Consider the following 23,192-nt stretch of genomic DNA (forward strand, 5'->3'; position numbering starts at 1 on the left):
TGTTTGCAGATGACATGATAGTATATCTAGAAAACCCCATTGTCTCAGCCCAAAATCTCCTTAAGCTGATAAGCAACTTCAGCAAAGTCTCAGGATACAAAATCAATGTAAAAAATCACAAGCATTCTTATACATCAATAACAGACAAACAGAGAGCCAAATCATGAGTGAACTCCCATTCACAATTGCTTCAAAGACAATAAAATACCTAGGAATCCACCTTACAAGGGACGTGAAGGACCTCTTCAAGGATAACTACAAACCACTGCTCAAGGAAATAAAAGAAGATACAAACAAATGGAAGAACATTCCATGCTCATGGGTAGGAAGAATCAATATCATGAAAATGGCCATCCTTCCCAAGGTAATTTACAGATTCAATGCCATCCCCATCAAGCTACCAATGACTTTCTTCACAGAATTGGAAAAAACTACTTTAAAGTTCATATGGAACCAAAAAAGAGCCCGCATCGCCAAGTCAATCCTAAGCCAAAAGAACAAAGCTGGAGGCATCACACTACCTGATTTCAAACTATACTACAAGGCTACAGTAACCAAAACAGCATGGTACTGGTACCAAAACAGAGATATAGATCGATGGAACAGAACAGAGCCCTCAGAAATAATGCCACATATCTACAACTATCTGATCTTTGACGAACCTGACAAAAACAAGAAATGGGGAAAGGATTCCCTATTTAATACATGGTGCTGGGAAAACTGGCTAGCCATATGTAGAAAGCTGAAACTGGATCCCTTCCTTACACCTTATACAAAAATCAATTCAAGATTGATTAAAGACTTAAATGTTAGACCTAAAACCATAAAAACCCTAGAAGAAAACCTAGGCATTACCATTCAGGACATAGGCATCGGCAAGGACTTCATGTCTAAAACACCAAAAGCAATGGCAACAGAAGCCAAAATTGACAAATGGGATCTAATTAAATTCAAGAGCTTCTGCACAGCAAAAGAAACTACCATCAGAGTGAACAGGCAACCTACAAAATGGGAGAAAATTTTCGCAACCTACTCATCTGACAAAGGGCTAATATCCAGAATCTACAATGAACTCCAACAAATTTACAAGAAAAAACAAACAACCCCATCAAAAAGTGGGCGAAGGACATGAACAGACACTTCTCAAAAGAAGACATTTATGCAGCCAAGAAACACATGAAAAAATGCTCACCATCACTGGCCATCAGAGAAATGCAAATCAAAACCACAATGAGATACCATCTCACACCAGTTAGAATGGCAATCATTAAAAAGTCAGGAAACAACAGGTGCTGGAGAGGATGTGGAGAAATAGGAACACTTTTACACTGTTGGTGGGACTGTAAACTAGTTCAACCCTTGTGGAAGTCAGTGTGGCGATTCCTCAGGGATCTAGAACTAGAAATTCCATTTGACCCAGCCATCCCATTACTGGGTATATACCCAAAGGACTATAAATCATGCTGCTATAAACACACATGCACACGTATGTTTGTTGTGGCATTATTCACAATAGCAAAGACTTGGAACCAACCCAAATGTCCAACACTGATAGACTGGATTAAGAAAATGTGGCACATATACATCATGGAATACTATGCAGCCATAAAAAATGATGAGTTCATGTCCTTTGTAGGGACATGGATGAAATTGGAAATCATCATTCTCAGTAAACTATCGCAAGAACAAAAAACCAAACACCGCATATTCTCACTCACAGGTGGGAATTGAAGAATGAGAACACATGGACACAGGAAGGGGAACATCACACTTCGGGGACTGTTGTGGGGAGCGGGGAGGGGGGAGGGATAGCACTGGGAGATATACCTAATGCTAGATGACGAGTTAGTGGGTGCAGCGCACCAGCATGGCACACGTATACATATGTAACTTACCTGCACATTGCGCACATGTACCATAAAACCTAAAGTATAATAATAATAATAATAATAATAATAAAAGAAAAAGAAAAAGCAGCTGCAACATCAGTAGCAACAGCACGCCAATAAATGGAAAGATAATAAAAAAAAATAAAATTGTACATATAAATTGAGAGTAAATGATAAAAACCAATATGCTAGAAAAGTATCAACCAAAGTAAGAATGATATTAATGTATTAATATCAAGCAAATGATAATTTAAGTTAGAAAGTATTACTGGATAAAGAGAGTCATTTCATATTAATAAAAAGGCTACTTTAACAGAAAGATGTAATAATTGTAAATGTGTCTGAACAATGTTTGCTGGAGCTGGCTCATACTGACTCATAGGAGCCAATTATACACGTCTTTTGCTAATACAATGTCTACTGATGACATGTTGGTAACTTGAAATTGACCATATTGTGAGAATTTACACCATGAAACTCAGCAAATTTTACAAATCATGGTTGTTCCCTTTCCTTTTAAAAAATAGTTGGTTGTTTTACATTTACCAGCATGCCTCTTTGCATAAAACTATTAATATATCTTCAAAATATAACAGAAATGAAAGAAGTAAGCAATCCACCATCACAGTTTGAGATTTAAGCACACTGTTTCCAACATCCAATAGAAAAGAAATAGAAAAATAAGGATATACAAGATATGAGCAACATTATTAACCAAATTAAGTTTTTATATAATAAAACACTGTCTTCAACAATTGCAAGATGCATATTCATTCCAAACAAATCTCTACCAATTTCAAAAAATTAAAGTCACTCTAAGTATACTCCCTGACCACTAGACATTGCTAACAGCAAATAAGTGGAAAATTCACAAAAGTTTTGAAGTTAAGCAATCCTTTTTTTTTTTTTTTTTTTGAGATGGAGTCTCACTCTGTCCCCCATGCTGGAATGCAGTGGCCCAATCTCAGCTCACCACAACCTCCACTCCTGGGTTCACGCCATTCTCCTGCCTCAGCCTCCTGAGTAGCTGGGACTACAGGCACCTGCCACCATGCCCGGCTATTTTTTTTTTTTTTTGTATTTTTAGTAGAGATGGGGTTTCACCATGTTAGCCAGGATGGTCTCGATCTCCTGACCTCGGCCTCCCAAAAGTGATCTGCCCACCTCGGCCTCCCAAAGTGCTGAGATTACAGGCATGAGCCACCGCACCTGGCAAGCAACACTTATAAATAACTCATGAGTTAAAGAAAAATATAATACAAATTAGAATATGATTTGAAATAAACAATAATGGAAATATATGTTAAAATTTGTGGGCTGATGCTGAAGCAGTGATTAGAGAGAAAAAAATATAACTCCAATGAATTAGAAATAAAAAACTGTTGGAAATCAATTATCCAAATTTCTAATTCAAGAAACTAGTAAAACATTAAATGAAATCGAAAGAATATAGAAAACAGCAAATAATAGTGATGATCACATAAATCACCCTCCAAGTTCAAGGTGACAACTAAAGTATTTAAACTAAGGATACCCAATTCTGTTGTTACCGGACATGGATGTGACTTATACTGGCATCAACTTTCATCCTTCATCAGCAAAATTATCCTGGGGGGGTTAAGATATCAGAAGCTGAGTTTGAGTGCCTGAAATCTCCATCAAGCTGTTCTTGTGCATACTGCCTTTATCCTTATTCTGTATTTTCCTTGAAGCCAAGTAACCTTGGCAATGGGTAAGTCTATTGTACTGTGTAAACTTGGACTATCTCAAATTGAAACTCACTATGGCAGTCTTGCAATTAAAACCCGCTGGGGCCGGGTGCGGTGGCTCACGCCTCTATTTCCAGCACTTTGGGAGGCTGAGATGGGTGGATCACCTGAGGTCAGGAGTTCGAGACCAGCCCAACAAACATGTCGAAACCCTGTCTCTACTAAAAATACAAAATTAGCCAGCTGTTGTGGCACATGCCTGTAATCCCAGCTACGTGGGTGCCTGAGGCAGGAGAATCTCTTGAACCTGAGAGGCAGAGATTGCAGTAACCCAAGATCGCGCCATTGCAATCCAGCCTGGGCAACAAGAGTGAAGCTCTGTCTCAAAAAATAATAATAATAATAAATAAAAAATAAAACCCACTGGAAATGAAATGGAATAAATTTGAATCCTTACTTTATTTGCACAGACACATGCACACAAATGCCAGGTAGATTAAAGAGTTAGGTTTAAACAAATTTAAAATAAATACATATATGTTTCATTCTTTTATAATTTTTTAATTATCTGCTATATATGATGATATGTCATTTTTAACTTACTATTATCTTAGTGCCATCTACCTATAATCATATTTATTTTATAAATATATTTATTAAAAAGTATGAGTAAATATAAAAAATGTAAGGCTTAATGCATAAAGCAATTTGCAAACAGAACATATACACATTAAAACTTTTAATTAAAAATTTTATTTGTGAAAAAATCATATATACAAAATTTAGAGAAAATTTAACTGAAAAATTATTCTTAACACAAACACTTCTTGCAGTAACAAAAGCACTAAACACTATCTAAAGAAAAATGTTAGAGTAGGATAGATCATTTACTTAAGAACAGGCATTAACATGACCATTACCAATAATTGAAAGAGATAAAAATTAAAAGAAAATTATTTTTTGACCCATTTTAAGACAAAAATATAAAGGAGATGATATTCAATTTTGCTGGAAAATTAGGTAATAGAAATATTATTATTAAATAAAACTGAAGTATAAATGACTATTACTTCACTAAAAAGCAACTTAGCAATAAAGAATCTTAAAAGTACTCATATGTAAGTTGACAATTTCAATTTTTTAAAAGTAACAAATAATAATTAAAGATTTTGTGAAATATTTAGGTACAGAGTGTTTATTCCAACATTTTTAATAATGGATATAATTAGAATATTTATGAAAATTGTCAAATTATGCTACACCCATCTGAATTAAAAATTGTGGTTTGGGTAATATTTAATTATGTGCATAAAATTTATAATAGTAAGAAGGAAAGTCAGCATATATTTTCTGTTATAGTGAGATACATTAGGTCAGGGGCCAGAAAACTAACCTGTGGGCCAAATCCAATCGCTGCTTGTTTTGTAAATAAAATTTTAGTAGAACACAGCTATATTCATGTAGTTATATATTGTCAATGGCTCCTTTTGTGTTACAACAGAAGAGCTGAATAGCGAGACATTATGGCACACAAAGTCTAAAATATTTATTGTCTGGCTATTTCACAAAAAATTTGAGTGCCTTGGGATGCATTATTTCAGATTAATCTTATCACTTAGGACACCTTCACAATAAAACCAGGTGGCCAGCCATGGTGGCTCACACCTGTAATCCCAACATTTTGGGAGGCTGAGGTGGGAGAATCCCCTTGAGCCCAGGAGTTTGAGACCACCCTGGGCAATATAGCAAGATCCCATCTCTACAAAAAATTAAAGAAACAAATTAATTATGCATGGTGGCACACACTTGTCCCAGCTATGCGAGAGGCTGGGACAGGAGGGTCTCTTGAGCCCAGGAGTTTAAGGATGCAGTGAGCTATGATCATGTCACCACACTTCAGCCTGAGAGACAGGGTGAGATCCTGTCACAAAAGGGGAAAAAAACAGGAAAACATATGTTTTGAAATAAATACTTTCATAGAGGCATTTAGAAAGCTGACAAGACAGTAAAGAATTACCATAACAAGTCTTGGTAAAATCTGAACCCAGAGAGGAAAACAGGCAGCCGATTTTTTTCTGCACTGAGGGCATTCACCATTTGGGGAAGACACGAGCTTGCTTTTTGATAGCCTTATTAGGCTAAAGCAACAAAATTCAAAGTTGGAAACCTAAATGAATTCACCCACAGGATAAAGGAGAACTGGAAGTAAACCACACTCTTCTTAACAGGAACCCAGCTTTGAATTGCTTAGACGACCAAGGAATTGTAAAGCACAAATTTGGCTTAAGGTAGTCTCACACTGAAAGTTCTCCTAGCCACCCAGAAAAGATAAGTTGTAACTTTAATGTGAGGAAGATTTTTTCTCAAGCACCAAATTATTATTACAAATGTCAGAGACATTATGGGGGGAAAAGCACCTAGTTACTATAAACTTCATAAGGAACAAAATAGATATTTGATATTGGAATAAATATATATGGACTATAATCAACAATACTAATTGTATTGTTTAAATGTAAGAGAAAAGTTTGACTAATGATATCTGAGGGAAGAAATTATAACAAAGTAGTAGCAGATTTTAAAAAGAACAAAATATAATTTCTAAAAATGAAAAAACCCATTTTCATCATCAATGGACAGCTTATTAGCAGATAACACAGCTGTAAAAAGAATTCGTGGACAGGAGGGCAGGTCAAAAGAAATAATACAGGATGCAACATGGAGACACACATGTGTGGAAAATACACAAAATGAGCTAAGAGTCCATGAGGATAGAAAAGCCAGAGCAATGTTAGAAGAGAATTTTAAAAAATGAATGGAACATACCAATTAATAAATCCAAGAATTAAAAAATTCCAAGCAGTAAAAAAATACACCTATATGCATCATAAGGAATATGCAGAAAACCAAAGAGAAAATATCTTAACCTTGTTAGAGAAAAATATTAATTTAAAAGCAGTAATGGTTAGATTTACAAAGACTTCTCAATAGCAATAGCAGACGCCAGCAGGTATTAATCACTTTCATTTTCAGGAAGAAATAACTATCTGTATAGAATTCTAAATACAGAAATAATTTTTCAAGAATAAAGTTTTGATTCATAAAATTTATTTATTTTATTTTTTTGACAAGATCTCTATTGCCCAGGCTGGAGTGCAGTGGTGTGATCTTAGCTCTCTGCGACCCTGACCCCCTGGGCTCAGGTGGTCCCCTGCCTCAGCCCCCCAAGTAGCTGTGCCTACAGTCACAAACTACCTCTCCCAGCTAATTTTTGTATTTTTTGTAGAGACGAGGTTTTGCCGTTTTGCCCAGGCTGGTCTCAAACTCCTGGGCTCAAACAATCCACCCACCTTGGCCTCCCAAAATGCTGGGATTGCAGGAGTGAGCCACCGTGCCCGGGCTGATTAATAAAATTTGAGAGAATTTGCCACTATAAATACACATTGAGGAGAGAGAAAAGATATATTTCAGAAAACTGAAACTGATCCTAAATATAAGGTCTTAGGATGAAAGAAGAAATGAAAAACAAAGGAGATGGTAAATGTTCAAGTAAATATAAATGAATAGTGACTATAAAATAATTAAAAATATTACCTTATATGGTTTTAAATACAAACATGTATATGTATACACCCATATACATAAAACACATGACAATAGCATGTAAACTGTGAGAAGGATTAATAAAATTAATGCCTTTTAAGTTCTTCACAGTGTCCAGAAAAACAGAAAGATATTAATGAGCTGTGACAGTTTTAATGTCATCTTGCTTAAGTCAGCATTCCCAGTTATTGAGTCAAACTAATCTAAATGTTGGTGGGAAAATATGTTGCCAGATATACTCCCAATCAGTTGACTTTAAACAAGCTGATCATTCTTGGTAATCTAGATAGGCCAGATCAAATCATTTGAAAGGTCTGAAACACAGGGCTGAGGCTCCTCTGAAAAAGAGAGGGAATGCTGTGGAAAGCAGCTTCCTTTCTTGTGAGTTCCATCCTGTCTGTAATCTTCCTTTTCTGACTACCTGCCCTGTGGCTCTCAGACTTGCTTATCTCATGCTCACAATTCCATGAGGCAATTTATTTAAACAAACAAACAAACAAACAAACAAAAACCTCTTTTTAAGTAGCTAGATAGGAGATTGGTATGTCAATCAATTAGTTGACTGATAGATAGGTAATCTTCTACTTCTACTTAAGCTTCCCACATTGAATCCTGAGTGATAAATTGTTATTACACTTTAGTAAGTTAAGAAGGCATATGCTATGCTCTGAATATATGCAACCTCCCCACAACCCCCAATTTACATGTTTAAACCTAATTACCAATGTGATAGTATTAGGAGGTGGAGACATTGGGAAGTGATTAGGTCGTGAAGGTGGAGCTGTCATGATTTGGGATGTGTGCCTTTATAGAAGAGGCACCACAGAGCTGCCTTGTCCCTTTCATCATTGGAGGACACAGCCAAAAGGCACTATCTATGAACCAGAAAGCAGACCCTCACCAAACACTGAATCTGCTGGTACTATCTTGCTCTTAGACTTTCCAGCATTCAGAAGTGTGAGAAATACATTTCTGTTGTTTATAAGCTATGCAGTTAATAATATTTTCTTGTAGCAGCCCAATGAAAAAAGTTTTAGAAGTGCCCATTAACATGGTGGAACAAATCCATGTGAAAACATTTTGCAATATTTCATAAGAAAGAAAACATCATATAAAATTCTATTTTACAAAATAAAAAAAAGCTTGTGAAAGTTTTTATGGGCACTAATTTTCCCTTGAACTTTTTGCAAATTTGTATTAGTGAACTCATGTAATACGTGATTCCACATTGCACTGTTTCGATGTTTATAATTTAAGTAAACATATTCTACTCCACTAGATGGTGCTAATACTCTATCATAACAACACAATCCCCGGCCCCTTCTGCGTAAAAAGAAAACTGATTAATTACAAGCTGATATGTGTGTTTTTCACTTTCAAAATTTAGACCCACTTGATGATGTTCAGGTTATTGGAAAAAATAAATAAGTAAAGTAATCCATCCAAACAAAAAAAGTTTAGACCGCTCACTTCCTAGTGAGAAGTAAATGCTTTCCCTTCTGGTTGTTATTATATTTCCAGATGATACTTTTGTGCCCCTAATTCTTGATTTCCAAATATAGTTCATTGCTTTTAACAATCAGATGTAGAAAACAATGATACATCTCTTCCACAAAATCTTCCTACCAACTTCTCACAATATTTACTCTGTGAATATGTTTGCTCTATATAAAGAATTCTCATATTGATTACCTTTTTTCTTCAAATAGTACTTAAAATTCTGGTGCTTTTTCCATCAATGTTAAATGGCATCTTTTGATTCTGCTTGTAAGAAAAAGATATGACCGCCCCTGTTCTATTTTCCCTTGCTCCTACTACCATCTTCAGAATCTTAGTTCAGATCATCATCTGTCACTTTGGTCATGAAACTTGCCTGCTAACTAGCCTCCAGTCCTCTACTCTCCTGTTATTTCAGTCTATTCACAGAGTGACAAGTGATTCTTGAAAATCTGGTCATGTCATTCCTGTGATTAAAATTCTTCTATGACTTCACTTTTTACTTATCCAGCATTGCTATCTCCTTCTCTTGGTTTAGGAACCCCTTATCTGGCTCTTGCCACTTTCTCGGATCTCATCATGTTAAATCTCCCATGTATTTACTGTGCAAAGTCACGCTGATTTATTTGTTTATATTTTGTTGAGCATTTCAAACTTATTTTTTCTCTTAGATCCTTTACACAGGTTATTTCCTCCTCTTAGAATAATTTTACGACAGATTTCTGATGACTGGCTTTGTCTCATCTTTCAGGCCTCTACTCAAATGTTCTGTCCTCAAAGTGATCCACTCATTCTAGTCCCCAAGACCAGCCCACCTGATGTCTCTACATACTACCATCCCCATCTCTATTTTCTCTTAGGCCCTACTTTACCTCCTTCACAACATTGTTCACGATGCTATAACTATTTTTGTTCATTAGGTTTTCTATCTATCTCTCCACATCAAAATGTAAGCTCCCCACAATTGAAGAACAATGTTTTTCATAGGTAGTGGAAGAATTTTCATTAATGTCTAGGTCTTCTCACTTCAAATACACTTTCCTGTCTGCTTTTGTTCTAACCATTATTATATTGAGTATTATTGAGATAGGAGATGGGACTTGGACACTGGACCAAATTGAGGATTATCCAAAACAGGTCTAAGTGGAAACCCCTCCCTGTAAGACACACAGACCAGTGTGCTATGCCAGTTTACCATTACTATGGCAACACCCAGAAGTTACAGGCCCTTTCCACAGCAATGACCCAACAACCGGAAGTTACCATCCTCCTCCTGGCAATTTCAGCATTAACTACCTCTTAATTTCCATATAATTAAAAGTGCATATAAATATGAGTGCAGAACTGCCTCTGAGCTGCTACTGTGGGCACACTGCCTATGGGTAGCCCTGCTTAGCAAGGAGTGGTACCTCTGAGGCTGCTATACACTGCCACTTCAACAAAAATTGCTGTTTAACAACACAGGCTCACCCTTGAATTCTTTACTGGAGAAAACCAAGAACCTTCCCAGGCTAAGACCCAATGTGGGGGCTTGCTGTCCTACATCATTATCAACTCATGCCATAGCAAAAGTATTTAAGGTAATGATTCACTACACTGAGTTCTAATAATAATTAGGTATATCTTGTGACATAACTTTTATTTGCCTGAATTGACTAACAATCAAATGTTCAAGCTCAGTTAAACCACCTTCTCAAAGACTTCCAATTAGACAACAAATGGTTATTTTGGCCCAAGTAGTCAAACTCTCAGCATGTATGTGCAACGGCCACATTTGCTTGACTTAAATTGGCAATTCTTGAAGGAAATAGGGCATGGGCTTATTAAATAGGATGCATACAAATTCAAAGGCACAGAAATATTTTTTGAGATGTGGTTTACCTTAAAACTTTAAAAAAAATTGCCGTCTCATTTTTCTCATTCTAGATTAATGAGTAGACTAAGCCATCATATCTAAGTATTTGAGTTTAAACAACGAATACTTCATCTTACGTTTACAGTCATTTAATTGCCAGTTAATTTTGTTTACAAAACACTACATTGATGAAGCTTTAATTCATTTGGCTTTATTTTACAATTTAAAATTAGTTTTAGTCTGGATGCAGTAGGTCATGCTTATAATCCCAGAACTTTGACATGCCAAGTCAAGAGGATCAATAGACTCCAGGAGTTCAAGACCAGCCTGGACAACGTGTCTCTACAAAACCCTGTCTCTACAAAAAATTTTAAAATTTAAAATTTTAAAAATTACCTGGGCAGGCCGGGCATGGTGGCTCATGCCTGTAATCCCAGCACCTTGGGAGGCTGAGGCCGGCAGATTACGAGGTCAGGAGATCCAGACCATCCTGGCTAACACGGTGAAACGCCGTCTCTACTACAAATACAAAAAAATAGCCGGGCTTGGTCGTGGGTGCCTGTAGTCCCAGCTACTCGGGAGGCTGAGGCAGGAGAATGGCGTGAACCCGGGAGGCGGAGCTTGCAGTGAGCCGAGATCGCGCCACTGCACTTCAGCCTGGGCGACAGAGCAAGACTTCGTCTCAAAAAAAAAAAAAAAAAAAAAAAATTACCTGAGCAAGGTGGCTGTAATCCCTGCTACTTGGGATGCTTAGGTGGGAGGACTGCTTGAGCCCAGGAGATCGAGGCTGCAGTGAGCCATGATTGCACCACTACGCTGCAGCCTGGGTGACAAAGTGATTCCCTGTCTCAAAAAAATAAGAATAATACTAAACAAAATCAAGTTTTTTTTAGCCCATGAATTAGGAGTGTGAATATGTTTAACTACTGGTAAAGAGTAGGAATCTTTTTACTATAATTTGAGGAAAATAGTTATATAATTTTGGTCAAAGCTAAAAATCAATGTTACTTAATATTTTAATAATCTTAATTTACCTAATTTTTTCACTTTCAAATTTTAAGGGGGCATTATTGACATACAAACACCAAGCTAATTACTTATTATTGACATACAAACATAGAACTAATTACTTATTTTCAATGTCAATATATCTTTTAACTGTTAGTTGAAAAGTGTTTTTATTCAAATGAAATAAATCATGATAAAATTATATATTTGGGAAATCCTTAATCTAATGTGTTCCAGATTGTTTTGGTAGACTAAAGTTGGTCTCTTTGTTCAATTATTCTATTTTTCTAAAATTATTTTGTGGAAAAAAACACGAGATATTATTTTTTAAATAGCCTACTTCTAAACTTAGTAGGTATCAGAATATATTATAAAGCAAAGTTACAAAATCAATTTGGAAAAAAATAAAGCAAATGAACAAAACAGAAATAGCAATAATAGGTATTTTGCATTAAATTTCTTTCTTATCTTCTCACTGATCGATATTAATACTATTTATTCAATCATCCTTTGGTGTACACAGGGGATATATATTCCAGGACTCCCACACAGGCCAAAATCTGCACATACTTAAATTCTACATTTGGCTCTGTGGAAACCGCATGTACGAAAAGTCAGTTTTTCCTATGCATAAGTTTTGCAACCCACCAATACTGTATTTTTGACCCAGGTTTAGTTGAAACAAATTCACATAGTAAGCAGACCCCTGAAGTTCAAGCACATATTGGTCAAGGGTCAATTCTATATACATATATATGATATGATCTAATTAGCTTTTCAAAATAAGAAATATTCAAATTATTTTATAAATAACATGAGAATAACTAAAGATCATTTCAGAAGTAACATATATACCTTTGTAAAGAGAGTAAAGAATTGTTTAAAGAAACAAACTCTAGAGACAAGCAGAATAGAGATTATGTCACACTTAATAGGCATTTGAGAAAGAAAAAGAAAAAAGAAAAGAAAAAAATTTAGCTAGGTGTGGGAGGCTGAGGCAGGAGGATTGCTTGAGCCCAGGTGTTGGAAGCTGCAGTGAACTATGATCGCACCACTGCACTCCAGTGTGGGCACTCCAGCCTCAGGCAACAAAGCGAAATCCTGTCTCAAAACAAACAAACAAACAAACAACTTAACAGTGAAAAGAGCAAGAAGAAAATTCCAGAATCATAAAAAGCAGATGGAAGAATAGACGATAGTCACATGAAGTTGGATAGAATAACAAGTATGTCATAATTAGAGATAAAACAAGATACTATCAGAACATGGGTTGAAATTCCACAACTTTCTTGAAATGTGTAGTATTTGAATAGCTAATTTCTAATAACTAATGCCGGTTATTGTTCCAGTCACAAAAAAGGAACTCAGCCACAAAGAGACAGTACAATTAGGACCCGGAAAATAGAGAGCAAAAAAAAAAAACCACAACACACATTATACCAAGTATTACTAAGCAGTAGTTGTGGAAGTTAAAGTGATGGAAAAATGCATGAGTGAAAGAACAGATGAGTAACAATGAAACTATCTGGAAGCCTTTCCATTATATCTGTAGATTATGGACAGCCTGTGGAAAAAGTGTAGTAGACAGTAGTGACTAGAAAATATAAGAGAAGAAAAGGTGATAACTGTTTAGTGCACTTAAAACTCTGTTGCAAGAACCCAGGAAACTCTAACATTTGTAATTCCATTGTACATCTGACCTATGTGTCCTAAGCTTAAATTTATGTTACTGTTCAGGAGTTTCTGAAAGAATATTTCTTTTTTCTTTTCTTTTCTTTCTTTCTTTCTTTCTTTCTTTCTTTCTTTCTTTCTTTCTTTCTTTCTTTCTTTCTTTCTTTCTTTCTTTTTCTCTCTCTCTCTCTTTCTCTTTCTTTCTTTCTTTCTTTTTTTCTTTTTGAGATGGAATCTCCCTCTGTCGCCCAAGCTGGAGTGCAATGGCATGATATCAGCTCACTGCAACCTCCGCCTCCCGGGTTCAAGCAATTCTCCTGCCTCAGCCTCCTGAGTAGCTGAGATTACAGGCACGCGCCACCACGCCTGGCTAATTTTTGTATTTTTAGTAGAGATGGGGTTTCACCATTTTGGTCAGGCTGGTCTCGAACTCCTGACATGGTGATCCACCCACCTTGGCCTCCCAAAGTGTTGGGATTACAGGTGTGAGCCACCGCGCCTGGCCTGAAAGTATATTTCTGTAATCACTTTTCTATCTATTACATTTCCAGTTAACAAGGTTTATGAAAAACTTGGCTAAGTTTAAATGTCAGAAGAAATAAAAGTGTTCTGTCAAATGTTTTTTCTTTCCTTTTTATTGTTTCATTTTTTGATGTTCAGTTACTTTATTTCCTCTGAGCTATCTTTTTATGACTCCTTACAATTTTAAGCTAAAATGCAATACTTTTTTGTCAATTACATCATCCCCTTTCCATGTACTATGGTTTTGTGAAGAAATGGGTAAAGTACACATTAGTTAACTGAGCATGGGATAGATTGGGTGGCAGAATCTCAAAGGCCTAGGCAGGTGGGGGATGGTGTGTGTGGGGAGGAGGAGACGGCATAACTGGGAAGAATGAAAAGTGGCAAAAGACTGCAGAATAAACAATTGAGGATTAAGCAAATAAAAGTGGGTCAATGTAGACTGGCTCAGATCTTAGAAACCAAAGGCCACACATGAAGAACATTTACCAATCTGCTTTTGAACTTATATTTGGGAACTTACTTCTACCTAAGAATAATTTTAGTTAGCAATACTTAGATATTTCATTTTTAGTTTAAATTATATGTAGGCAAAAGAGTAGCATATGCATTCCCAGGATATGCCTAAATTTAAAATAAGCAAAGCTTGCCTTGGCAGACGTCTCAGGCTCGTGCCATTTCTGTGGGCATTTTCTCTACCCCTTCTCTTATAGCACTCACTATAGCACTTCAACCAGCAGATCTGTCCTACCTGGGAAAACCCCATCTTGCAGAATCACTTCGTTCTATTCTTATCCTCATCAACATCCATTTCTACCCTCCCCCGCCCACTGAAATTGTTTCAGGGAAGTTGTCAGATGATAATAATTCAAAGTAAATTATGAATAATGCTAAATTTAACTATCCTAAAATATGTATTCAGTGTATTTGTCATTCCGTGTAAATGACAGATTGGTTGAGTTCATAGTAATATTAATATCAACACGTAAAGTATTTTAGGAGGAGATGAGATATTGAAGCCAATTGGGCCATCGCACAATTTAAATCACACCATATAGGTAACTACACATACTACTATCTCTGAAAATGTGGGGGTTTGGGGGAGCAAAGGGGAATTCTTATTTATCACACTGAAATTCAAACATACAATTTAGGATTTTAGACCACTATTCTTTCTCTGATTGTAATGGAATCCATCAATCTTTGATCTATAATGTCTTCTGGGACCTGAAATAACGTTTCTGCACTCTAAATCTCCAGGACTAAAAAACATGTCTCCCAAACATCACAGCTAGTATTTACTTGGACATGTTTCAGTAGAGTTTTAATTTATTCACTTTAATCATCTTGGAATTTCTGGGCTGTGGCCTAATTTCATATAGTACACAATTGTTAGACCCTAAATCTAAAAAATCTGCTTGGTCATAATATATTCAAAAGCTTGGTCATACTATATTTCAAAAAGGTGAAATTAGGTGGTACCATTGAGAAACTGTTACTTTAAACTTTGTCCTGTAAATCTGACCCAATTCTTAGTAGCCTGCAGTGACTCCCTGAGCCATAGACTGTTAAAACAAGGAGGCAATTAACGTTCCTACACAATTGGAAATGTTACTGTAGACAATATATTGCATTAGAAAGGTTCTATGTAGTACCCAATATATTAAAAAAAAGAAAACAAATAGAAAGCTGAAATTACAAATTATTCCTGCTAGCTGTAATTCTTTCTCAGTAATGAATAGTGTTTTTTTGAAGAAAGTTCACTCTTAACAGAGCAGAAGTAATGCTAAAATGTTATGCAGTTGAGTAAAGCAGATTGTGATAGTATTCAAACTATCTTTTCTCAATTTGGTATTCAGTATTCAATGTGGAAAATATAAACAGAAGCAAATATTGAAATATATGTGAGTATTTTTCATGATCAAGGCTACTTTGTTAAGTAAAAATTTGTTAGATATGGTAGATTAATAGAACTGATTGACATCTCGAACTAGTTTAGTTTCAAAGAGTATTTGGAAAACAAGGAATAAATTAGGAGTCTGATATCCACTGAAAATTCATGTAGTTTTTCTCCATTGGCTTTTGCATTACATGTGCTTTTATGAAAATTATGAGGCTGGCCTAAGCATTGCTTTAAATACAAAGTTGTACTTTATCTTTTAGGAAATAATCAGATTTATATCATTTTCACCATAACATATATAGTGCCGACGTTCAATTCACCAGTAGAAACTGATACCACATTTAAACACACATTGAAGAAAAATAAAATAAAAGTGAAACAAGTCAGCAATAATCAATTATGTAAATAAGATGTTTAAATCACTATTGTTTAATTATCACATATACTTTGATGTACTCTATTTTAATAATATTTCGAATTCAACTTTTTAATAACTTAAACTGTTTATTAAACTTGCCATTGATTCTTGATTTTAAAGATTAGAAATAAAACAAATCTCCCTTATATGACAAATGGTATCTGTGTAAAGCCTGAGCAAACAGTATGTAAGTATGAAACATTAGAAACATTCCCGTAAATTTAGTAAGAAAAGACAGAAATATTTACACAAAGAAACAGAAAAAGATGTCTGTTAACGATAGGTAATATTAACATTGTTCTGGAACTGTTTGTAAATACAAAAGATTTCATTTTAAAATACTAATTATAATATGTATATGTACAAGGAAATAATTGTCTTCTTCATTTAAAAAGTGGCTACATATAAAGTTTACAAGCCAAAGAACAAGCAATAACATTAGAAAATATAACTGAAAAAAGTTCAACCTTTCAAAAGGTATTAAAAATATTTGAATATTTTTTAAATTACTGAAGTATATAACTATAAAAACATATCTGCCTTTATTTTCTAGATTGGAAGACTCAAACAGAGATTTTGTATTATTTGCTAATATTCTTCATTTCCTAGAGGTTATGTAATGGTCACTCAATCAAAATTTCTTTACTAAGTGAAAAGATTTTAGAAATTATGAATAATATGTAATTCATTCGGTTTAAAAATGTTGACCAAATATCTATCACATAATTGGTTACCTATCAAAAACTAGGAAAGCAAACCTCCTCCAAGAATAAGCTTTTTAATCTATCAAGAAGCAGTGATATAATTAAATTTTATTATGAATCCAGAAATTGTCTTACTGAGGTCAGAAAAAAACTCCTACACTCATATTCACTACTCCAAAAGACTGCTCTTTAAGAATATATGTTATATATAACTACAGGAAAAAAATCTCTATTGAACAACTTAACTGTTACAAATATTGTATATTCAACTGGGTTTCAAATTTATATAATATTTTTATTCTGATAATACAAGTAATACTTGTCTACAATAATTCTAAGGTCATGACAACATCAGTTGTAAATGATAAATGAATTTTTATTTAGGAAGAGTTAAAATCATATTGGAAATAAATCTAATCATGATTTGATGGCTTTTATTGACTATGTATATTTACATCCTTCTTAATGCTTTCACATGATACATTTTGGTTATACTTCTAAGCAAAAAAGTAAATTACATTTTATGATAATTACAAGGGAAATGATTATTCCAGATCATATTTTTTCAGAAATGATTATTAAAACATTTTATTCTATTTTATATTAAATACAATTATGATGAATATTTAGACATACCATTCAAATAAGGTACTTATATTTTTTAAACTCAACAATGTCAACAGCCACTCAATTGTCAAGCTACAGAATACTTAAGCACATTTTCTAAATCAAATTTTTATTACTCCTGTGAAAAGTATCATTAGCAAATGTTTCATAATACAGTTTTTGGAAAAGAGTCTCTTTGAATCTTACCTTCTGCTACACAAATAGCCCATAACATAAGGCAAATAATCTTTGCTAGAAGTCTCATTTTTTGGATCTTTTATGAGGACATTTATCAGCTAACTCTGTTCACAACGTCCAGTTCTCCTCTTCCAAGAATTGTGATTAGTGCAGGAAAGAACTTGCTGCAAAAGGAAGTTGAAACTAGATGCTCCGCCTATCAGAAACTTTTGCAAAGTAAATAAAAAATCAACCACAAGCCACAATCCCAGAGATGCCAGAGGTTAAACCCAATTCTCACTGCACTCCCACTGAATGTTAATCCTGTGACCTGCTCTTGGACTTTTTCTTATTAAGCTAGGGAAATTCTCCTTTGGAAAATGTTCATGTTCTTGGTATGTGCAAAGCAGCAGCTGGTGATATCCTCTGGATTTCATAAACCCTTCAATTATTCAAACTCTATTTGGGTCTATTGTGTATAAAACTCAGAACAGGAAATAAGAGAAACTTTAAAAGAAATCACATACAAAACTTTGGTTTAGGCAATGTTTTCACAATCAGCACCCAGACAATGTGTACAAACTTTGCCAAGAATGCAGTGCTTGATGGATTTGGGGGTCTGCTTTTCTAGCAATTCATGAAATTAGTTTTCTAAATACTTTTTGTATATGTGTATGAAGCAACTGGCTCACTCTCATTTGACATAAATAGGTTTAATAATCCAAAAATCAACAAATTGAAATGCTGATTTTTAAAACTTTGTATTGTAGTGTAATATGTATAAGGAAAACATAAACAAATCATATGCTGAATATTGAGAAGGTGAAGATATCTATGAAACCACCACCAAGGTCAAAACACTGAACATTATTACCTCCCAGAAAACCTCAGTACTCCTTTTCAGTCAATACGCCTCTCAACCCTCTCCCACACCCCCCACACACAGAGACAACGATTCTGATTTTCAAGAACATGGAATATATTTGTCTGGCTTTTGTACTTTGTATAATGAAAAAAGAAGCAGTTTACTCTTATGTTTAGAGTTTTTCACCAAAAATTGTGTTTGGACCATTCAAACACATTGTTAGACGTAGTTACAGATAGTTCTTTCTTATTGCGATTTAATATTCCATTTTTTGAATAGTTCACATTTTATTTATCTGTGTGCCCTGTTAGTGAGCATTTGAGCAGATTTTAGTTTGGAGCTGATATGAATAGTGCTGCTATGAGCCTTATATTATGAGGTTTTGGGTAAACACAATCCACATTTCTGGTAAGTGCATACTTGATAGTGAAACATTGGGACATAACTTACTTATGTTTAGGTGTAATGGATACAATTAGACAATTTTCCAAATGGATTATAACACTTGATGTCACTTGACATTTCTATCAGCAGTGTCTAAGTTGCTCCATATCCTCAGAGATACTTGGTAATTTTAATCTTTGTAATTTTAGCTTTTCTGGTAACACAAAGCAATAATTCTCTGTGGTTATAATATGAATTTTCCAGATGACTAATTGAAATGTGAGAGATCCCTGATTCCCCTTGAAGGATGTGCAACAGGGGTGCAACTTGCCAGTTAGGTAGCCCTGCAGTTCAAACCCCTTACGGGAGGGGGAGCACACAGATGCACAGGTGCAGGAACTGGGGTGAGTGCTTTCGGGCTCTGGCCTCACAGCAGCATCTAGGAGCGTGTGTCTGCGATTTCCGAAGCCCAAGTGGGCGTATGTTACAGTGTGCTCCTTTAGCTTTGCCATCTGCAAATGGTTTATGTGTTAATCAGCTCAACAAACCCTCTTCCTTATCTCATGGGCTGTGGGACAGTGAAATAGCCCTCTGTATCCCCAGCTCTTGCCCAGTGTCCCAAAAGAATCGGTTCACACGGGGGCTCGAGGGATGAGGGCAACTTTTTATTGAGTGGTGGAGGTGGCTGTCAGCGAGATGGAGTGGGAAGGTGACCTTCGCCCAGTGTCAGGCCTCCCAGTGGCCAGACTCTTCTCCACCCGTCCCTGGACAAACTCCCCTAGGAGTCCAGACGTCCCTCCTCTCTTTCTCTGCTGTGTCATTCTGCCATCGCAGGCCTGTTTGTCGGCTTGCCTCCCTGTCTCCTCACTTGTGGGTCTCTTCTGGAGCTTGGAATTTGGGATTTATATGGGGGTAGGACAGCGGGGCATGGCAGGCCAAAAGGCAACTTTTTGGGTGTGAAACCTGAAATGCCTGTCCTCATTTAGGGCCACAGGTCTTCAGGCTTGAGGGTGGGGCCTTTGCTTGGGGACCACACTCTTCTACCCAGTATTTCCCTGTCTCCTGTCCTTAACATGAAGTTGAGAAACTTTCCTGTGGTAATTGGTCATTTAGATATCCTCTTTGGTAAAGGTTCTATTCAAATCCTTTGCATATTTTTTTCTTATTGAGTTGTTTGTCTTTGACTTATTGGATTGTAGGAATTGTTTATATATAATTACTTATATATTCTAGATATGAAAATAATCTTATAATAAGTATTACAAATACCTTCTTCCAGTCTGTGGGTTTTCTTTCCCTTCAGTATTACATGTCTTTTATAATAATAAAAAGAATTTCTTAATTTTAAAATAGAGCAAATTTTCAATTTTTTTCTATGACTAGTGCATTATATGTCCTATTTAATGAAACCTTGCCTAGTCCTAGAACACAATGCTTTTCTTCTAAAAGAATTATTTTATCTTTCACATTTAAGACCTTTAGAACAACTGTAATTGTCTTTTGTGTATAGCATAATAAAAAGCTCCAGATGCATTTTTAAAATAGAGATATCCAATTGTTATAGCATTATTTAATGAAAGTATCATTCTTTCCTCTGTACTGACATGCTTTCACCTTTGTCAAAAGTCAGGTGCTGGATATGTGTGGGTCTATATCACCAAGCTCTTCTTACTGTAATAGTTTATTTTTAAAACTTTTCTAAAGTGTAAATTTCTGGGAACTTTGGCTTTCTAGTTATCTTTTAAATTGATTTCTTATTTAATTTCATATTTAAAATTTGATGGGTCTTTCTTTATGGCCCATTATAGTCAAAATTCTACCTATGTCAGTAGGTCAAGTTTGTAATTTGTTAAAATCTTTTGTATTTTTACTATGTTTTTGTCTGATTATTCTATGAGATATTGAAAGGGTGTATTACATCTCCCATTATAAATGTGGATTTGTGTATTTCCCTGTTTAATGCTGTGAATCTTTATATATTTTAGGGCTATGATGATGCTTGCATACGTATTTAGAATTGTGATATCCTCCTTTTGCATTGGTCATTTTCTCATATTAAATGGCCCACCCTAACTCTAATTTTGCTTCCAGTGTGAATTTTACATTTTATTTTATTTTTATTTTTATTTGTGTGATAAAAATGTAAGGATTAAAGAGTTAGACTTAGTCATTTGTTTTGAGAAAAATAAGAAACAAAATAGCGTGGATATATGAATAATCAAGCAAATACGAATTCTGAACTATCATTCTGAAGTTTGATTTAACTGATAACACACATGTTGACATAATAGATCATTTAAACTTCTTTATTCCTTCCTTAGTTTTATCTGTTTGCGTATGAATCCAAATATTTTACTTGGGCTTAAATTTCCAATAGTGGTTTCTATTCTAATAGCAATATTATCACTTGGAGAGTATTCCAGAAGCTTACTAAGATTAATATTATTGAGTATTAATTATATACCAGGCACAGATCTAAGCACATTTATTCAATACTTAATGCAACACAATGGAATGGGAGACTATTACTCTCTCAAAGGTATAGATGACTGAACTGAGCCACAGAACATTTTAGCAACTCCCTTAAGGTCACAAGACATTGCTAGAGCCAGGTATCAAATCCAGTGGTCTGTGTTTAAAATATGTGTTTAAAAATATGGTAAAATATTTACATATATACTCTAGTGTATGCTTCACATTTATTTATTTTACAATTATGCATATACTGTAAAAGTATTGAAGGTACACACATACATATGTATATGTTTGTGGATAATTTAAAGTACATACAGAAATGATTTTGCTATACAAATCTTCACCTAATTTGCAATTGTTGAATGTAAAATGCCACTCTACTATCCAAGTAGAAATAATCCTCTTGAATTAATTTCAACAAATATCTTTCAGATGTATTATTTTTACTATTTTTTCTTTATTCTACCTTTTTTCAAAGACTGATAGCAAGACATCAATTGAGTGTTTTTGTTTCCCTTTTTTCATCAATACTTTTCAAAACTACAAAAGTCTATTACAAACAAATTTAGAACATAAGAAAATTAGCAACATATTATTCCTTAAACTCATAAAATGTTTATATAGTATTAGATTACCATTAGAAAGAACAGATAGCAAATAGTTAACTATTAATACTAAGATTAAACCTGAAATGGATTCAATTTATTTTCAATATTCATATTGGCACATTCTCAGCAAATATGTACTATGTATATGTAGGACATTAAAAATTTAGAAGGGTAAGGATATAAATTTGTGTTAGAGAAAAATCCATATTAAAAAATTAGAAATAGTTAATATCTATGCTAAGTAACAAATGACTGTTATGATTAAAATTTTCAAAGGAAGTTTACAGGAAAGAGAAATTACTGAACACTGGTCTTGATCAGGGATGATTTTAAGAACACTTGGATATTACACTGTAGTTTAAGGGAAGAGTACCACTGAGACTGTGAAGAACAGCAAAGTGTGGGGACTAACCTAGAATTAATGAGAAGACTCACATTGGAGCAGTGGTTTTGCACAAGGAAATTGTGGAAGAAGTAAAAGGAGCTTTAAATGAGGAATGGTTTGAATTCCAGATCAAAAATTTGTGAATTATTTTACAGGCAATAAAGAATCTTTGATAGATCTAATTGAAGAAGAAATGTAGGTAATGCATTATTTAAGTAATGGTGCTTTGGCAGTTGTATTAAAATAGATGGAGGAAAAAGGACTCAGAGAAATGGATACAAATTAAATAAATTACTGAATGAATTCATAATACTACAATTACACAGCATCTCAATGTAAAGAAAAAGTGTAAAAACTACTATTTATAACAGAGCTTGATTTTTCTATGAAGCTAATGAAGTTTAAGCTTCAGGGCTCCTAATTTGAACAGACACCATCAAGGACCTGAGCTGGCCCTTAATAACGTTTCTGCATGGTCATCTGTTTTTGTAAAAAATTGAACAGAATTAATCTCTTAATTGCAAGAGAATGAACGGCTGTCTCTCTTATTCTATGCTGATTTCCCCTTCATTGTATTTCCACTGAGTCACTTGACATTACAGTTTCAGGCATTTGAAGGATGCAACAAAAAGTTACCCATAGGATGCTATTAGTTTGAGAATTATGTGGTATATTTTACAGTCTCAATTAAATATAATTTGATAACTGATGGTCTTCCAAGTGTAAGAATGGCTTCCAGGCATAGTCCTACCACCCCATGCCAAATCAATTGGCTTCATAACACAAAACTTCAGTGTCTGAAGACAGCACATATGAATATGCCCGACACCAGCAGTCTATGTGTAGTGAAGGAGAAACAAGATTAAAAAGTATAGAGACTATGATCTGCTGTGTAAAATTTTAAGTGGATGAT

At 34.7% G+C, this 23,192-nt stretch overlaps 1 protein-coding gene across 5 annotated transcripts in view; it reads right to left on the reverse strand.

The window, feature by feature from the left end:
• The window catches only part of CFH (complement factor H), a 110,381-nt gene extending 92,623 nt beyond the window's left edge, over positions 1-17,758 (reverse strand). For 2 of the 5 annotated variants that reach the window (XM_063726085.1, XM_009239736.3), the window contains exon 1: positions 17,593-17,758. In XM_063726085.1, coding sequence (XP_063582155.1) covers positions 17,593-17,650 — 58 coding nt within the window. In that variant the 5' untranslated portion in view covers positions 17,651-17,758. The remainder of the gene's footprint in view (positions 1-17,592) is intronic. The other 3 variants (XM_009239745.3, XM_002809669.4, XM_009239740.3) reach the window with 2 other exon arrangements.
• Positions 17,759-23,192: the final 5,434 nt, after the last annotated feature.

This window comes from Pongo abelii, chromosome 1 (assembly GCF_028885655.2).
Source record: "Pongo abelii isolate AG06213 chromosome 1, NHGRI_mPonAbe1-v2.0_pri, whole genome shotgun sequence".
Taxonomy (NCBI): Eukaryota; Metazoa; Chordata; class Mammalia; order Primates; family Hominidae; genus Pongo; species Pongo abelii.